This window comes from Centrocercus urophasianus, unplaced genomic scaffold (genome assembly GCF_019232065.1).
Source record: "Centrocercus urophasianus isolate 14NV4802_14NV808 unplaced genomic scaffold, USGS_Curo_1.0 seq_11, whole genome shotgun sequence".
NCBI classification, from domain to species: domain Eukaryota; kingdom Metazoa; phylum Chordata; class Aves; order Galliformes; family Phasianidae; genus Centrocercus; species Centrocercus urophasianus.
In genome coordinates, this window is record NW_024884253.1 from 26,693,820 (window position 1) to 26,709,180 (window position 15,361).

Below are 15,361 nucleotides of genomic sequence, written 5' to 3' on the forward strand. Positions count from 1 at the left end.
CCAACCATAAAGGCTGCAGAAACTCTCTAAACCCATAGATTTTGTACTTGTCAAGTTCTGTTTGTCACACATAATAACTCTTAACTCAGCCAAACATTATGTTCTCTTAGAGCTCATTCTTGCTCCCAGCCTTAATGGCAGACCCCTTGAAAAACAGCGATGATGTTTTCAGTGATCTTACCCATTTTCCTTTTTCACCAGAATCAGTGCTAAGAATCCTTTCAAATAATCACAGAGTTGTCACAAATTGTTGAGTTTGCATTTTTCAGGACTGGTTTAGAAAATCTGTAACTATTTAAAAAAAAAAAAGTTATTTTAGCAGGTTAATATAGTTCTGGATTCTGATATCGATGAACCTTTCCAAAAATCCTTGAGATTTGATGTGATATTTAAACATAAACATTTACCTGAAAAATGATAGGAGAGCTGAGGTGTTATTACTTGCTTCTCGTTGTCCGTGTGGTCGACATACTTCAGTAATGCAGGCAGAGGGCAGAAAAATACGTGCTTAATACATGTTAGAATGCCCCCTCCCTGGAAGCATTCAAGGCGAGGCTCGATGAGGCTTTGAGCAGCCTGGTGCAGAGGGAGGTGTCCCTGCCTATAGCAGGGGGTTGGAACGATGTGGTCTTAAAGGTCCTTTCCAACCCAAACCATTCTATGATTCTGTGTTTAACCGTATAGTGTATAGAACCCCAGAGAGCCAGTGTGAATACAGAGAAGACTTAAGATCTGAACATTGTTCATTCAGGCTCTTCAGTGCACGTTCTTACAAATAACAAGCTCGTTAAGTAGTAAATTAATACAGCGTGTTGCTCATAATCCACCAACACTCCCCTCTGCCGAATTCAGGTCGTATGCAATTTCTAATTAATTTTTTAGAGAAACAGCTCTCAGAACCAGTGACATTTTCCTTTCTAGGTGTGAAAAGTTTCCAGAAAATCATTGTATTTCCCCATCAGTGATACAAAGGAGGCATGTTTGCTGCTCGGGAGCTCCCAGCACACTGTGTATACAATGTCGGTGTCTGCGATGACTGGGAATTGATTAAAATGGTTCAGGTTTTGAAGGATTAATCAAGAGATGGCACATACAGTTCCCTAAGTGCCAGAAAAAAGGTGTTTGTCTAATTAAAATTTATTCAGAGCTAATGTCATCCTGAGTTAAGCCTTGGCAGCATCAGCTCATTGGTGAGCCCTCTGCTAGGTGCATGCATTATGCATTGAGGCGTGTGCCTGTCCTGTCCTTGAGAGCTACAGCTGCAGCAGAGTTGGAAATGGTAATTGATTGAATATATAAATGTCATTATTGTTGGCATTGTAAGTGGAGGTGGTTGCAGGAGTGTTTTGCTGTTGTGGTGATAATTTTTCCCTCTCTTCTGCTTCTTCAAGCGATGCACTGCGATGCCTGTGTTTTCTGATGTGGCAACCAGGAACAAGATGTTTATGGAAATAAGCTTTATGTTTGTAATTACTTTAGTTAGGTGGACTTCACAGCTGTGTCTACTTTATGACTGGACTACAGCATAGGCATCCAACCTTCTGGTTTGCCTGGTCTGCATCGAGTGAAGAGGAATTGCACTGGGCCACGTATACAAGCATTGCTCCAAAAGTAATGCCTCCTGTTTATTTCCATGGAAACTACAACAGCCACAAAGAGTACAATAACAGTGTTTGATAGAGCAGATTCTTATCTACAAAACTATTTTTTCCACATAGTCACCACCATTAGCTATCCATTTTCACGAGTGATGAACAAGAGCCTGCATGCTGTGCTTGTGAAAATCAGCAGAGGTGACCCACTGTCACCACTACTGAAACCACTCACTTCCTCACTGTGCTCACATCCGCAGTTTGGTCTGTACAAACATTCAGCAAGCATCAGTGAATGTCAGTGAGTGCGATTTTTTCCACGTGGAGGTATTCATTGCCACACTTCTGTTTAATTCATACTTCCATGCAGATGCCACTGTGTCAGACTGCCCCTCTGCTGCCATCAGTTGCGTGGCAACAGCATGTAATGGAATATTGGTGGGAAGATTCATCATCTACTGCCACACCACCAGCATCCGCCTCTGACATTGTGGGCCATTATTTTTTCATAGGAGGCTTTATTTTTGCACCATCCTCGGGCATGCCTGGCCTAGATGATCTTAGTGGTTTTTTCCAACCTTAATGATTTCATGATTTGATGATTCTTGCTTCTTGCTTTGGGAGAGAACTCAGTGTGCCAAACCAGAGACCACTCCAGCATAATGTTCATGATCTGCATGAAGAGGAGCCCCATGCAAATGGCAGTCCATGGTGCTTTTTCCTTTTCCAGGAGGTGTGCTCCTGATAGTGCTAAATGATCCAGCCCTGCCGGGGCCCAAAGGAGCTCAGTGCTTTCTCAGGGCTCTCCTGTGTGGGACTGGCAGGCAGTGGTTGGTTGCAGGATGACAGATCAGTGCCAGGGCTGGGTGAGGAACAAATGACAATTCATTCTGTGAGTTGGTTGTTGGCTGTGGCACAGACAATACCATTGGAAGGTTTTGGAGAAGAAAGGCAAATGTAGTAGCACAGTGCCTCTCACAGGACTTTGCAAACTAGAAAAACTTGGGTGTGGTTCTTCTATTAAAACTGGAGGGACAGAATACTTTTCCTAAAGTTCTTTTTAATCAGAAAAAGCAGCACAGATCTCTCTTTTCTCCCAAGTCTCTCCAGACTGAGCAAATACAGGAAGAGTGGTAGAAATGCTCTGTGTGTGCGTTTGGCTGCTGCCCGTCTGATTTCAGACCAGCACAGCATGAGGATGGGCAAAGCATCTCGTGCTAATGCACCATGGGAGAATGGTGTCCTTGTTCTGGTGCCTCAGTCAGGAACATAGCCAAGCCAACAAACACAAAATCCAGTGCTGTCGAGGAACTAAAGGAAAAGGGATGGAGAACAAGGATGTCTTGTGTTTGCACTGAGGTTTCAAATGTGATTTATAATATTGCTAGGTACAAACTGTTCAGGAGTGGGTATTTTTTTCAGTTTCCAACATGGTGAAATCCTTCAAGACCAGTGTCATGGGTTCTGTGCTTAGAGGAAAGAATGCTACTTAGTATGAAAACAAGTGCGGGGCTGTCAGCACGTGGGGGTATTTCTCAGAACTGGATGGGAAATTGCAGAAGTGCCCACAGATGCTCTAATAAAAAAATGACTTCACTGCAGAATTTTGCTCGCACACATTTGTTTTAGTGGATAACAGTGGTAATATTCAGCTACTCCTCTGGACAGAAAACATCCTACAAGTAAGAAAGAATAAGCCAAGTTGCTGTAGTGTAGCAGATCCAGTAAGGGGCTATGCCAAAATGAATTTGAACTTCTTTTATTTTTTGTTTTATCAGTGAGTAAACAAAGCCCAGGTTGAGGAGCAGGTCCACCAGCAAGCAGGTCAGCAGCCAGGAGCCCCAGGGTTGACTTCAAAGTCTTCATCAGACCCATCTCTGGGGCTTGAAGCTTGGAATTGATTAAAAGTAAAAGCACCAAGAAAGGTGGAAGTAAAAAGGAATTTGCTGTAAGAAACGTGTAGGGAAAAAGTTTTGTGTAACTCATATACATTTCTGGAAGCAATGTTTCTGTGACCATGCTAAAATGGTGGAACTCTATTTCTCAATCTTGGTCTCCACTGGAAGGCGTCTGATATTCAAGGTGGAGAATGTGCATAAAACTCCAAAACGTGGCCTGTTGCAAATAGTGCTGAAGGCTCCCTCCCAGCCACCATGAGCAGGAGGTCCAGCAGGTGTGCTGTGGTGGGGAGGAATCCCAGATCTGCTGGAAGGTGGCCAGGGTAGAGGTCCTCAGACATGTTTTGTAATAGTCAGATGGTTTTTCCAGTGTTTCATGTTTCTTTGTTTCTGTCTTCCTTTTTTTTCCCTGTGCATTCCACTTTGGATTCTTGAAGTTACACGAAGCCTCTGTTCTTAGGTCACTTTGGCACATGAGCTGGACCAGGCAGACCTCAGAGAATGTAGCTTCCCCTTTCAAACCGAGTTGAAGCAGGTTGTGTCCACATGTGTGGCTCTGAGGCCGAGGGCACCTCTGAGCAGCAGCTGCATGGTGGAGGGATTCGATTGCCTTGCGGTGCTTCCAGAGCTACTGAAGGAAGGGCACTTACCACAAGGAAGGCACCAGTTCATGTAGTCCTTTTGTATTCTGGGAACGTACCTGAAGATGTACCGTAGCTCACTTTTAATTGCTCAGAAACCTTTGCAGACTCTTTCTTGCTTCATTGGAAGTCTGAAGGCAGGGATACAGCGCAGCAGAGTTTGTTTTAAGCATTACATTGTATTTGCTCTTTTTAGGTCAGCGTAAGAGTAGATACATTAAAAAGCTCTACTAACCTCAGGGCTGTTATCTCCAGAGATGTACGCTGGAAATTAGCTCCGTGAAATGGAACTAGTGAGCAAATGACCATAAAATACAATGTATTGATTGTAGTGTGAGGGTTTTATTGTAGGTATCACACTGTTGATTGGTAATGAGCCTTTTTTTCTTTCTCCTTTTTTTTACAGAGGCTTAGTTCGATGTCTTATAAGTCTCGAGAGGAAGATCCATCTCTTACAGAAGACGAAGTAGGTTTCTTGTATAAAATTCAATAATGAGCTACAGACCTTTTTTCAGGCAGAAATTAGCATAAGCTCTGCATGATTAAGCAGAATCTGTGGTGAAAATTGTCTAAACAGAAAATGGAAGCCTAAGTTTTTCTGTATAGAATTCACACTGCCACATTCCTGAAATCAGAAGCATTATAGCATGTGGTTTTATCAGGCCAATAGGTTGATAAAAAGAATCAGAAAATAATAGGAGTCCCAACTAGCTGATGGTTAGGGCAGCAATTTGGTTTGGATTCCGAGTTTGACATGTGCTCCACCTTTCTCCTGCAGAGTGTTCAGGGCTCTGAAGCACATATATTATTTTAAGTGTTTATTGGTCAAATTAATTGAAGAGATTGAAACAAAGATGAAAAAATGAAACAAAAATTGCATAATATGTAATCATGTCCAGTGCTCCCTTACAGTTTACAAGTGTGTTCTCTGGACATAAAGCAAACACGGCCCCGGCGGTGAGCTGGGTGATCTGGTGCTTGTTGCTGGGGAGGCACTCCCACACAGGGATGAGCACACTGCTCCTTCTGGCTTCATGCCATTCAGTGCTGAAAAGAGGATGAAATACAAATGGGCAGAAAAATACTGTTTTGAGTTTGGTTAGCTAGCTGCTGCTATTAAAATGCAAGAGGCAAGATCTGAGAGCATCCTTCTGCGTTCCAGCAGCTAACGCTGATCACCAATCTGATGCTGTCTCCTCATTTAGCCGAAGTTGGTTCCAGGACCATAGGAGGGCTTTCAGGAGCTGACAAAGCCGGTCCTTTTCGTCTTGGATCTGATTTGCCTTTATTTCTGGAAGGAAAGAATCGCTGCATAAATGCATGCGAGACGAGCAGTTTTGTAAGAAAGGATATGTTTCTATTGGCAGGTCTAGTAAATAGTCAACATGCTGGTGGTGGGAGGGGTCAGACTGACACACAGGTTTTACAACGTGTAAGTACTCAGCGGGCATCTCCTTTTCCCAGATCTCAGCCATGTACTCTTCAGTGAGCAAGCCAGGACAGGCCATCAGGGCAATGGATTCTCCTTACACCTGTATTCAAGAAATCACATCTCAGAGGTCCCCGTCTGTTTGCAGCGGCCTCTATGCGAGCGTGAAGGACTTTGAGAACACCCTCAGTACTACCAGTGTGCCTCAGTCGGCAGGCAGGCCCAACGGGGAGCTGGAGCCCGACTACGAAGCTATCCAGGCAGTGAGCCAAGACGAAGACAGGACCTTGTCTGTGCCTCACACAAACCACATTGCTCTGTCGGGAGAGAATGACTATGAGAGCATAGGGGACTTGCAGCACCACAGGGATGTCACCAGACTTTAACTACTCCGGCATCTGGGTTTCAGCCTTTGTGTTGTCTGCTGGTGTTTCAAAGAAGCATGCGAAACAAGGAGAGGGAAGCGCTTCTCATTTTGAGGAGCAAAGCTAAGTGCAGAACAGGTGTGAAGAAGCCGTGTACGTTTCAAGCCAGCGAGTGTTATCTGTGGGTGATTCTGGGCGGTGGACAGAAGCTTACAGGAAGGTTAATTGTTATTGTTGGCTTTTTATTGTTAGTTCCTAGACGGCCAGAATTCAGGAAGGGGCGCTGTGTTTGTCATCCTGATAGGGTTACGTACCAAAAAGACTGCCTTTACGCAAAGCTAGCTTTTCATTTTATTTTGTGTCAGTTGCTTCAATGTGTTCTTCAAGAATCGTTTTTCATCTGCGTTCGGGAATCCACTGAGCTACTTGCAGACCACCATGCCTCAGTCAGGTGGACTCTGAGGGCTGGGAAAGGTGTGTCAGCATCTCTTGGGGAGCTCTAATTCAGCCTGGTAGGACCGTGAGGGTTGAGGTGGGGTCGGAATTCCCATTCCATTGTCATTGCAACTAAAGTGTAACAGTAGCAACAGTTACTCCAAGTCACAAGGGTCATAATGCAAATGTACTTGAATTAATTCCATTGACTTTTTCCCCCTCCCTGCCTTCCTCCCTTCCTTCCTTCCTCCCTTCCTCACTTCCTTCCTTCCTCCCTTCTTTCCTTCCTTCCTTCCTTTTTTCACATCAGGGGCTGTAGAATGTGTACTTGCAGTATTTGAGATGTGTACTGGTATTTTTAGGATTTCCTGTTTAATTATTTGTGAAATACTGTTTTAAAATGGCAAGCAGCACCCTTAGCATTCTCACTCTATCCCCCCAACATGCAAACATGTACCTGCACATACACATGCAAGGCATTGGTCATGTTGCAGAAGGTTGTACAAATGAATATTACCATAATGTTTAGTCTCACCTTAATAGTGTTGACTCATCTTTTGAAGAATTTTGCCCTTTTTTTAAAGACTTAAAGTATTTTAGTATGTTTGACTAGTGCATTATATAGGAAAATTTCTGTACAGTGTTGAGTGGATGATGTTCTTCATTTTTACAGCACATTTTCATCTTCAAAGCTTTTGTAGGTTAACTTACTGCTTTATATAATGAGAGGAATCCTTTCTTTGGGTTTTATTTGTTTTTGCTTTATATCTTTTTCCTATTTTAGAAGTACGTAAAAGAACAAATCCTATTTTTTATTTTTTTTTTTTTACATCTTCTTAAGCAGGGTTGTGGAGCACACCTTGCTATTTTTAAGCTCAAAATAATGGAGTCTGTATAAAAGAACACTGACAGAAGGCCAAAAAGAAGGCAGGAGAGTGTATTTTGTGTGGGTTAGCCACTGGTCATCCTTGTTCCTCACTGGGAGGAGCAGGAGAGTCAGAACTGGTGGGACCAAGAACTTCCTGGGGTTCTGACAAGCAGTTGGAAAACCACAGTCTTTCCAGAGATATGAAGTTTCTCTGTAACTGCTGAAAACAAAGTACGGTGCTGAGATGAAATAAGCAGGTACTGGACTGATACTCTTGTTTTCTTCAAGAATAGTACAATGAACGGTACAGTAGTACAAGAATAGCCCAACAGTAGAGAATGTACATTATATTATATGCATCTGTACACAGTTATGTGTACATTTTTGTGTGTCCCTGTGTATGCTCACATACACAGGTGCTTTGTAAACAGGCATAAACTGTGGTCCAGACTGGGTAGCCTTCACATAACTTTCACATAGGTACTATTGGCATGTGCTTGAAGGGTAGTTTATTTTAATGCAAGATGAACAGTATTTAAACAGGGATTGTCTCATTCTGTATCAGCCTAGCATGTATTTAGCATGGGTTCAGTTGGTACTGAGGTTTGATGCATGAGATTGAGTCCTTCTCAGACCACTGGCCAGTGCACAGTGCTTGGTACTATAAAGGGCGAACACAGCTCTAGGTACACACGCTTCCTAGAAGTAAGCTTACATCTGGATGAGGTGCAGTGGTTTATGAACACTGACTGTACTGAGCATGGCTTTGAGGAGCAGTGCAGTTGGATGCCCACAGAAAAACACAGACATCATGGAGCCCATCCTCACGCACAGTGAGGTGACACACCTGGGCCAGGCTTTTCTTTAGAGTGAGGCCATGCAGTCCAGTCTGCATCTGACTTGTTCTTGATTGTGCTGCTGTGCTTCCACAGCTGCAGCCTTTGCTTTCACCTCACTGCAGTGCTTTTTAAAGCTGACTTTGGTCTTCCTTTCCTGTCAATGTTCCCTTGAATATGAATTTGTGAAGTTCGCCTTTGACTGTTCTGTCCTTCTGCTTCACATTGTTTCAGGCTAAAGAGAAAATGCCTCGCATTTCAGAAGATCTGTGCCGAGTTTGGAGACTCTTTGGAGACTTGGCTCCGTGTTTACTCTTTGCTCCATGCTCTCTGTATGTTGTCCTCAGTCTGACACCTACAGCATAGTGGGAGCCATACCCCACTCTGTGGTTTCCACACACATCTCAGGATGCAGTTATCCGTTAAGGACTATCGTTCTTGTTATATGGATTACTGCTTTTGAAGAAATAGTAGCAACGTGAGGTTTGTCAGGTTCACAGATGCAATTTCATCAGCAGTTTAAAGATAAAAAAAATAATAGCAATTAACGGTAGCAAAGAAAAACTTGGAGGTCTTGCTTGCAGAATTTTAAGCTGCGAAAGAGAAAATAAAGCATCACCCTTAAAGTAAGCCTCACCAATATCAGTGAGTCCAAGGAAAAAGGGCCTGCCTGCTCATATTCATTCTCTTTCAGAGCAGAATCAGGACTGCTGGATGGGAAGAAGGGCAGTGAGGCTCAGCCCGTTCTTTCCTTTCTTTCCCCTGTTGGGAAATGCTTTGTCTGCTTCCCCACTCAGCCTCCAACTTCAGGCAGGTAACGTGATAATACAACCACTGTTCCTTATAGCATTCAGCCCCAGCTGCCATCCCTGATCTGTTCGTGATCAGCATTCAGGCTCTGGCCAGGCCAGTTTCCTCTGAACTCCCCACAGGAGGACTTGCTTACAGCCCCGCAGACCCTCAGCCCGCTCAGGCTCGCTCTCTGGGCTGCTGCATGCATGGCTGCCCTCACCCCCAGACCCAATGAGCCATGAAGGGAATTACCTCCTGAACAAGGGCAAGTAAGGACTTACATCCCTGCAATCTCCATTATGTAGTCTAATGCTAAAGAAAAATTATTTTAGAATTTAGTTCAAGGTTCTGAAATGAATAGTTACATCACTTGTCAAAAAAACCGTTGTTTTAGTTTCCTCTCGCCAGAAGTAAGATCTGCTCTTTGGCTGCTGTTGCCATATTTCTTTTTCACTAGTATACTGCATGGAAAGATTTTCCTAGCAGCAATCTTCAAATACGTGAATTTTACTGGAAAGAAAGGGGAGTTTCTTCTACTTATCTCTTCATTGCCATTTGTTTCACTTTCATCATATTCCCAAATAAAGTCAACATGCCAAATGAAGTATTTGTTACGTGATGATCTTTTCTGGGACAACTTCACAGGTGATTTCTTTACCTCCATTTGTTAGCATAACTGTTCAAGAAACTCAACTTCTGTGTAGTAAAGCCAAGTAAAGCCGCAATGTCAGTGTACTTACACTACTGAAAAGATCACTTCTGATTCCCTTCTGGGGACAGGTAGAAGAAATAAGACGTGCAGTTTGGATGAACTTCCCTGAACCTGTCTCCTGTGGGACTTCCAGCCACACGCTGAAGCCAGCAGTCCCTTTCTACAACGACGAGTTCAGAATCGCTTTCTCAGTCACAGTGAAACATTTGTTTAAGGATACCTGTGCACGGGCACGAGCATAATTGCAGCAGTTAGATCAGCTATAGTGCCTTTTTTACCAAGAACTTCCATACTCTTTTTCCACACTGTGTCTCACACAAAACCAAAAAGAGTGTTTCCTCCATTTTTTTTTGTGGGGGAAACAGCTTTGGAAACAGTTGGAAACAGCTTTACAGTCACATCAAATGCACTGGACCTCAATTAGCCTCAGTTTAGCAATAGCCTCTCACAAACTTCCTCTAGAAAGCCCAGCAATGTAGCTACGATAATTAACTTTGCAATAAGAATGATCAGTCTTCTTTTGAAGAAGCAATGTTGTTCAACAGTAAGTATTCAGGGAGATGTGGTCTGTGTCCATATCAACTGTGAACAATTGGCAGCTTCAGTCTTTGTACTGGCATCAGTTACAGGCTTGCTGGTATGCAGCAGGCCTTGCAGGGTGGGGGAACTGCAGAGAGGAGTGGGTGCTGGGGCTCGGGTCCATCAGTCACACAAAGCTGGGCCATCCCACAAAGCAGCTGGCTGAGGGTCAGCTGCCTTGTTCCATAGGCCCTCGTGTACTGTGCCTCCAGGGAACCCATCTTGCCAGGATTCCTCTGGGCTCTGTCCTTCTCCATGGCTCCCTGAACAGCTCCTCTCGCTTGTCTTGATCAAAATTCTGTATACACGGTGCTCTCTGTTCAACCTTTCAATGGTGCTTTTATACAATGCTGGATAAATAGGTTCAATGTGCTTTCTGAAAGCTGACATGTAAAGCTGTGACACAGAGTGTTCTCTCTAGCATTTTCTACTTCACAGAACTTAGTATTAACTGTGTTGCTTTGCAAATGGCTGTCAGTGCTTCCGTTTCTCGCTCACCTTGTGCAGAACTGTCATGCATAGCAAGCCCAGGTTGGGTGGTAGAGTTCAAAAGCAGCCGCTCAGGTGGAGCACCTTGGCCTGAGAGCAGTTAGATATGTGGCAGTGTGCAGTGTGAGGCTGGAAACAGCACGGATCCCAGCTGAAGGGCTTTATTCTCTCAGCGTGTATATAAATTTGTTTGCACAATAACTATAAGAATTCTATTTCAGCAACAATCAATTTAATTTGGACCAAATGCCAAACAGGGATTTCTGCTCTTTGGTACTTAATAGCAGGTATTTCAGAACAGTGTTATTTATTTAGGTTGGGACATGCCTTAATAAGGCTGCTGTATGCTTCACAAGTAACTTGGTGAGTGTGTAGCCTATGGAGAATTAGAATGCTGAAAGGTATTCAATCTGATGGCTGCTTCTGGGGTGACATGCTGAAGACTTCCAAAAGCAAATCTCTTCCCAGGAGCAGGGTGCATAATTGCTATTAATATGTCTTTATGGGCTTGTGCTGAAGTTGATTTGCAGCGTATCTTCTGAGATGATCCAGGCTGAAGACAATGCCAGAAATTATCTCAGCCTCAAAAATTAAAACAAATAAACAAACAACAGAAAAGTATTTTTCTATCCCTTGTTACTCAGCCAGATACCAACTTGTTGAGGATTATGCTGGGAACAAGCGCTGTGGATGGAGCATCACAGAGATGAAAGCAGTGAGTTCCTTTTCTTCAAGGAGAGAGAACCCCATTTTGTTCAGTGAATATGAAAGATCCCATGCTCAGCATTCTTATACCCTCAACAAAAAGCATTAAACAAATCAGTTGCCTACTTCCCATCAATTGCATTAGGATATCATGTACCCTACACTGCTCTTCCATAGGGATAACAGAAGGATGAAAGCTTTTTTCTGATGCAAAGTTCTTATAGTTGACTTGATTAAACTTACTTTATGTGTAAGCCATAGATCAGCAAGAGAGAGTCTTCACCACGTAGATACATTTCACCTAACTCTATATGATTAGTTGTAGGCAGAATCACTACAACATCTTCAGGGTCTACACTTGCTTTGACCTGCTCATATATCTAGCTTGAGCGCTGCAATTTGCTTAGCAAAGGTATGAGTTATCACTATATTATGTATGCATTAGCTTGCCTGATGTTTGGATGACATAAATCTTACCATTTTGATTTGCCAAGCTGTGAGGTTTGGTTTCTGGAAGTCTTCAGTTTCAAACTGGCCAGAAGGACAGTGACACAATGGAGCTTTGGGCAACCTATTCTCATGGATGGTGTCTCTGCCCACGGCAGGGGCTTGGAATGAGGTGGTCTTTAAGGGCCCTTCCAAACCAAACATTCTGTCATTCTGTGATAGCAAAGTGCTGAAAAATAAAGATGTTTGTGAAAAGGTAAACATGCTCACTGTTAACTGCATAGCAGCTTGTCAACTATATGTGCTACTCCTTTGCTGCACGCATTTCTAAATATCAGCTTTCATTTGTGATGTTTGTTCATTGTTATAAAAACAGTCTGATAGATTTTCATCATCTAATTTTAACTAGAATATTTGTTATACAGAATATAAAATGAGATCTTTGTTCGGTCTAAAAGGCAGCTGTGTAATTTCTTATAGTTTATGACAATGAATCAACATGCTTAATGTATTTACAAAGTACATAAGTAAGCTGTGACTTTAAAATGCTTTGTTTTGGATTTCAGAATGTCTCCCTTTCACTTCATGATAATGTTACCAACTTTGTAATTTTAACCTCGTAACAGTGGAGAAGTGTTTTAAAAGCTTACAAATCTTGTTACTTTAGCACTGGTGTTCAGCCTTCTGAATGTTATGAAGAGACGCTCTGATTTTAACTTTCAGCATGGTTTGCATTTTATTTACGTAACTGCTCCTCCCTGCCTTGCTTAGCCGTCTCTGTCAGTTTTCTCTTTTGTCCTTGATGAAATATGGTACCTGGCCACTGTCCAGTGGGCACAGAGGCTGCGTTGCTTCGCAGTGCTGCGTGGGATCTTCCTGATGTGCTGCTGGGATGTAGAAGCCTGGACTCACGCTCTGAAGTCATGCATTTTGGGGCAACCACATCCTGTTTTGCAGACTTCTGTGGAGGTCTTCACTTTCTTTCAAGTTCAGCCGAAGTTGTGCAGCTTGCAAGCACTCAGCTGACGGGTAAAGATGTACAGTAAGAGGTGAATTACTGCAGCATTTAAATGCATTAGTAAAAAACACCTAAGAGCACAACAACCTCCTTTCTCACCTGTGTGAGGACAACATAACTTGGTCTTTACCTCTGACTCTACTGGAGAATGGCCACAGAACAAAGCTCCTCTGGATATCCTACCAGCAGGCAGTTCCATGCAGCTGTTGCTGACTGTGAATGAGCATTTGGATCACCCGTGGCTCCCCATGTACCACCTTCATGCTTTCCAGTAGGCCTGTGGTGACGACACCTGAGGAGTGATGACAACTCTGTGGTGATGACAAGGAGGAATGGTCCTTGGCTTGACAGGCCTGAGCCTTGGAGCTGAACGTGTGCTCAGAGTGAGCCTGCAAACCCAGGGAAGAGCATTTAGTGGCAGGGCAGGGCAGGTATTTCCTAGTGTAGCAGCTTGGAAGAGGTCAAAGGAAAAATAGCTGAGCGTCATTTGTGCTGCATCCATCTTGCAGACAACCTATTCATAAAAGTAGAAGAGATTGCAGTGAAGTTGCCAAGAGTCACATAAGGGGTGGGTGGAATTGCTTTCTCAGTACTCCCCCAACTCAGAGGCAGTGTCAGGTCCTCTGTGCCCCTTTCTTTCAGCAAGCCTCCAGGCAGCATAAACGAAATGAAAATAAACTGTATATGCATGTGCTTTTGTCCCATGATAATCCCCAGTGGGCAAATGTTGGTGGCACTCATCTAAGTACCATCAACCATGTGCAGATTTGGACTTCCACAGATGCTTTCTCAGCCAAAAAAAAAAAAAAAAGTGAAAACTGAATGATTTCACTGAAAAATAATTTGTATGAAATGAGGGTGCAGGATTAGAACCTAAAAGTTTGGGAGATGTTTGGTTTGGTGCTAGGTACTTTTCTTTGTATTTTCAGTGAAATGAATTTTCTTTGTGGACTGATACGACCTCCATAGGAACAACAGAAAACACAGAGTTGGGTCTGCAGGTATTTATCTCCAATAGCTGTTACTAAAAGCCCGCCTCAGTAGAATTCACTTAAAATTGGGTGCTATAGGAGCTTCAGCACACAATGTATGGAACATTGCCTACTTAGAAGATAGTGGATAAGTATTTGCAATTACAGGCACTTGTTTATTTTAACCATTGTTTTATAATGGAAAAAGTATTTATTAGCAGGGTGGTTTTCTAGCAATATTCTCTCAAGGAAAGTTCTAGCAGCAGATTGTGCTTTCAGGACAGCTATTTGATTTTCTGGTCACTGAAGAAGAACTTCAGACATCCTCTAACCAGCATGACCTTCTGAACAGAGAGGATTAGATCTGGCTCTGGCTTTCACAGAGCGGATACGGTTAAATAAGCTGTGCAGTTCAGCTCTGAAGGTAGCAAGAGCAGTTCAATGAAATGACTGTAATATATAAACCTGGAGTCAGTGCATGCAGACTTCCAAGCTGGCACTGCTGAGCCTTGTTTGCTACACGATTGGTTATTTGGCTTGCTACCTTTTTGAAATCAATATGGTTTTATTAACTGCACTGCAGACACCAAAATGCTGTAGTATTGCAGAATGTGTGCTCCATAAATTGCAGCTTGACCGTAATTGCAGGGCTTATGCTACTGTCAGAGCAGCTCAGAGCCAACACTAAGTTGCATTTTGTAAAGTGATAAATGCCGTGACGTTCCCTTCGATGTTTCGTAGGAGTACACACAAGTTGATGTAATTTAGTCATACCCTTATTCAAAGAATCTTCATCTGATACTTCTAGCCAACCCAGCTTTTGGCTGCCGAAAGCACAGTAGGTTATTATGGTTATTTACAGTAAACGTAGATGAGTTTTATGTAAATATGTCAGGAGAAAAAAATGTGTTACTGAAACGTATGAGGCCGTTATCTAAAAGTCAGAACGTAGGTCAATGATATAAAATGCAGCTTTCATTTATGTACAGCAGTATCCTAATATTTGCTTCTTTACATGGGGGGAAAAAGAAATTTAAGATTCTGGCCTGCGTGCTCTGAAAGCATTTCAAATTGGCTCTGCTATTTTCTCCGGTTAATGTATTTACAAATGCCTTTTGAATGGATTGGAAATCCGTGTCGATTATGTTGAATGAGAAATGCTACATTGCAGTGAAATCAGTTGAATTAAAAAATCCTGGGAAAACAGATTGGACTGAAATCTATATAAAAATCCAGTCACCAGATGGAATAAAACACAATAAATAAGATTTGTCTTTTTTTATTATTATTATTCTGTGCCTCTTTTTTTGCTGTTGTTCGTTTGTCTGTTTTCTTAACAAATGCTTTATTTAGTCCTTGCAGACACTTGCTTTTCTGCCTCCCAAAGTCTGCATTATTTGATAGACTGTCGCTTGTTCTGATTTCATTATCTCAGGAGAACTTTTAAGTGTTCTTTGTGTTACGCAGCACCGTCCTGCCCCCAAAGCCACAATCCTGTCAAGATTCAAGCAGGCACTGCAAATTTTAAATTGCCTTTAGAATAAAGCAGAAGCTCCTTCGAATAAGGTGGTACTGTGCTCTTTA

The 15,361-nt window shown here is 42.7% G+C and overlaps 1 protein-coding gene across 5 annotated transcripts in view; it reads left to right on the forward strand.

Annotated features, from left to right (window-relative positions):
- Positions 1 to 15,065, forward strand: part of PAG1 (phosphoprotein membrane anchor with glycosphingolipid microdomains 1) — a 106,525-nt gene extending 91,460 nt beyond the window's left edge. For all 5 annotated transcript variants that reach the window (XM_042839895.1, XM_042839894.1, XM_042839893.1 and 2 more), the window contains 2 exons: positions 4,538 to 4,597; positions 5,596 to 15,065. In XM_042839895.1, the coding sequence (XP_042695829.1) occupies positions 4,538 to 4,597; positions 5,596 to 5,946 (411 nt within the window). In that variant the 3' untranslated portion in view covers positions 5,947 to 15,065. The remainder of the gene's footprint in view (positions 1 to 4,537; positions 4,598 to 5,595) is intronic.
- Positions 15,066 to 15,361: the final 296 nt, after the last annotated feature.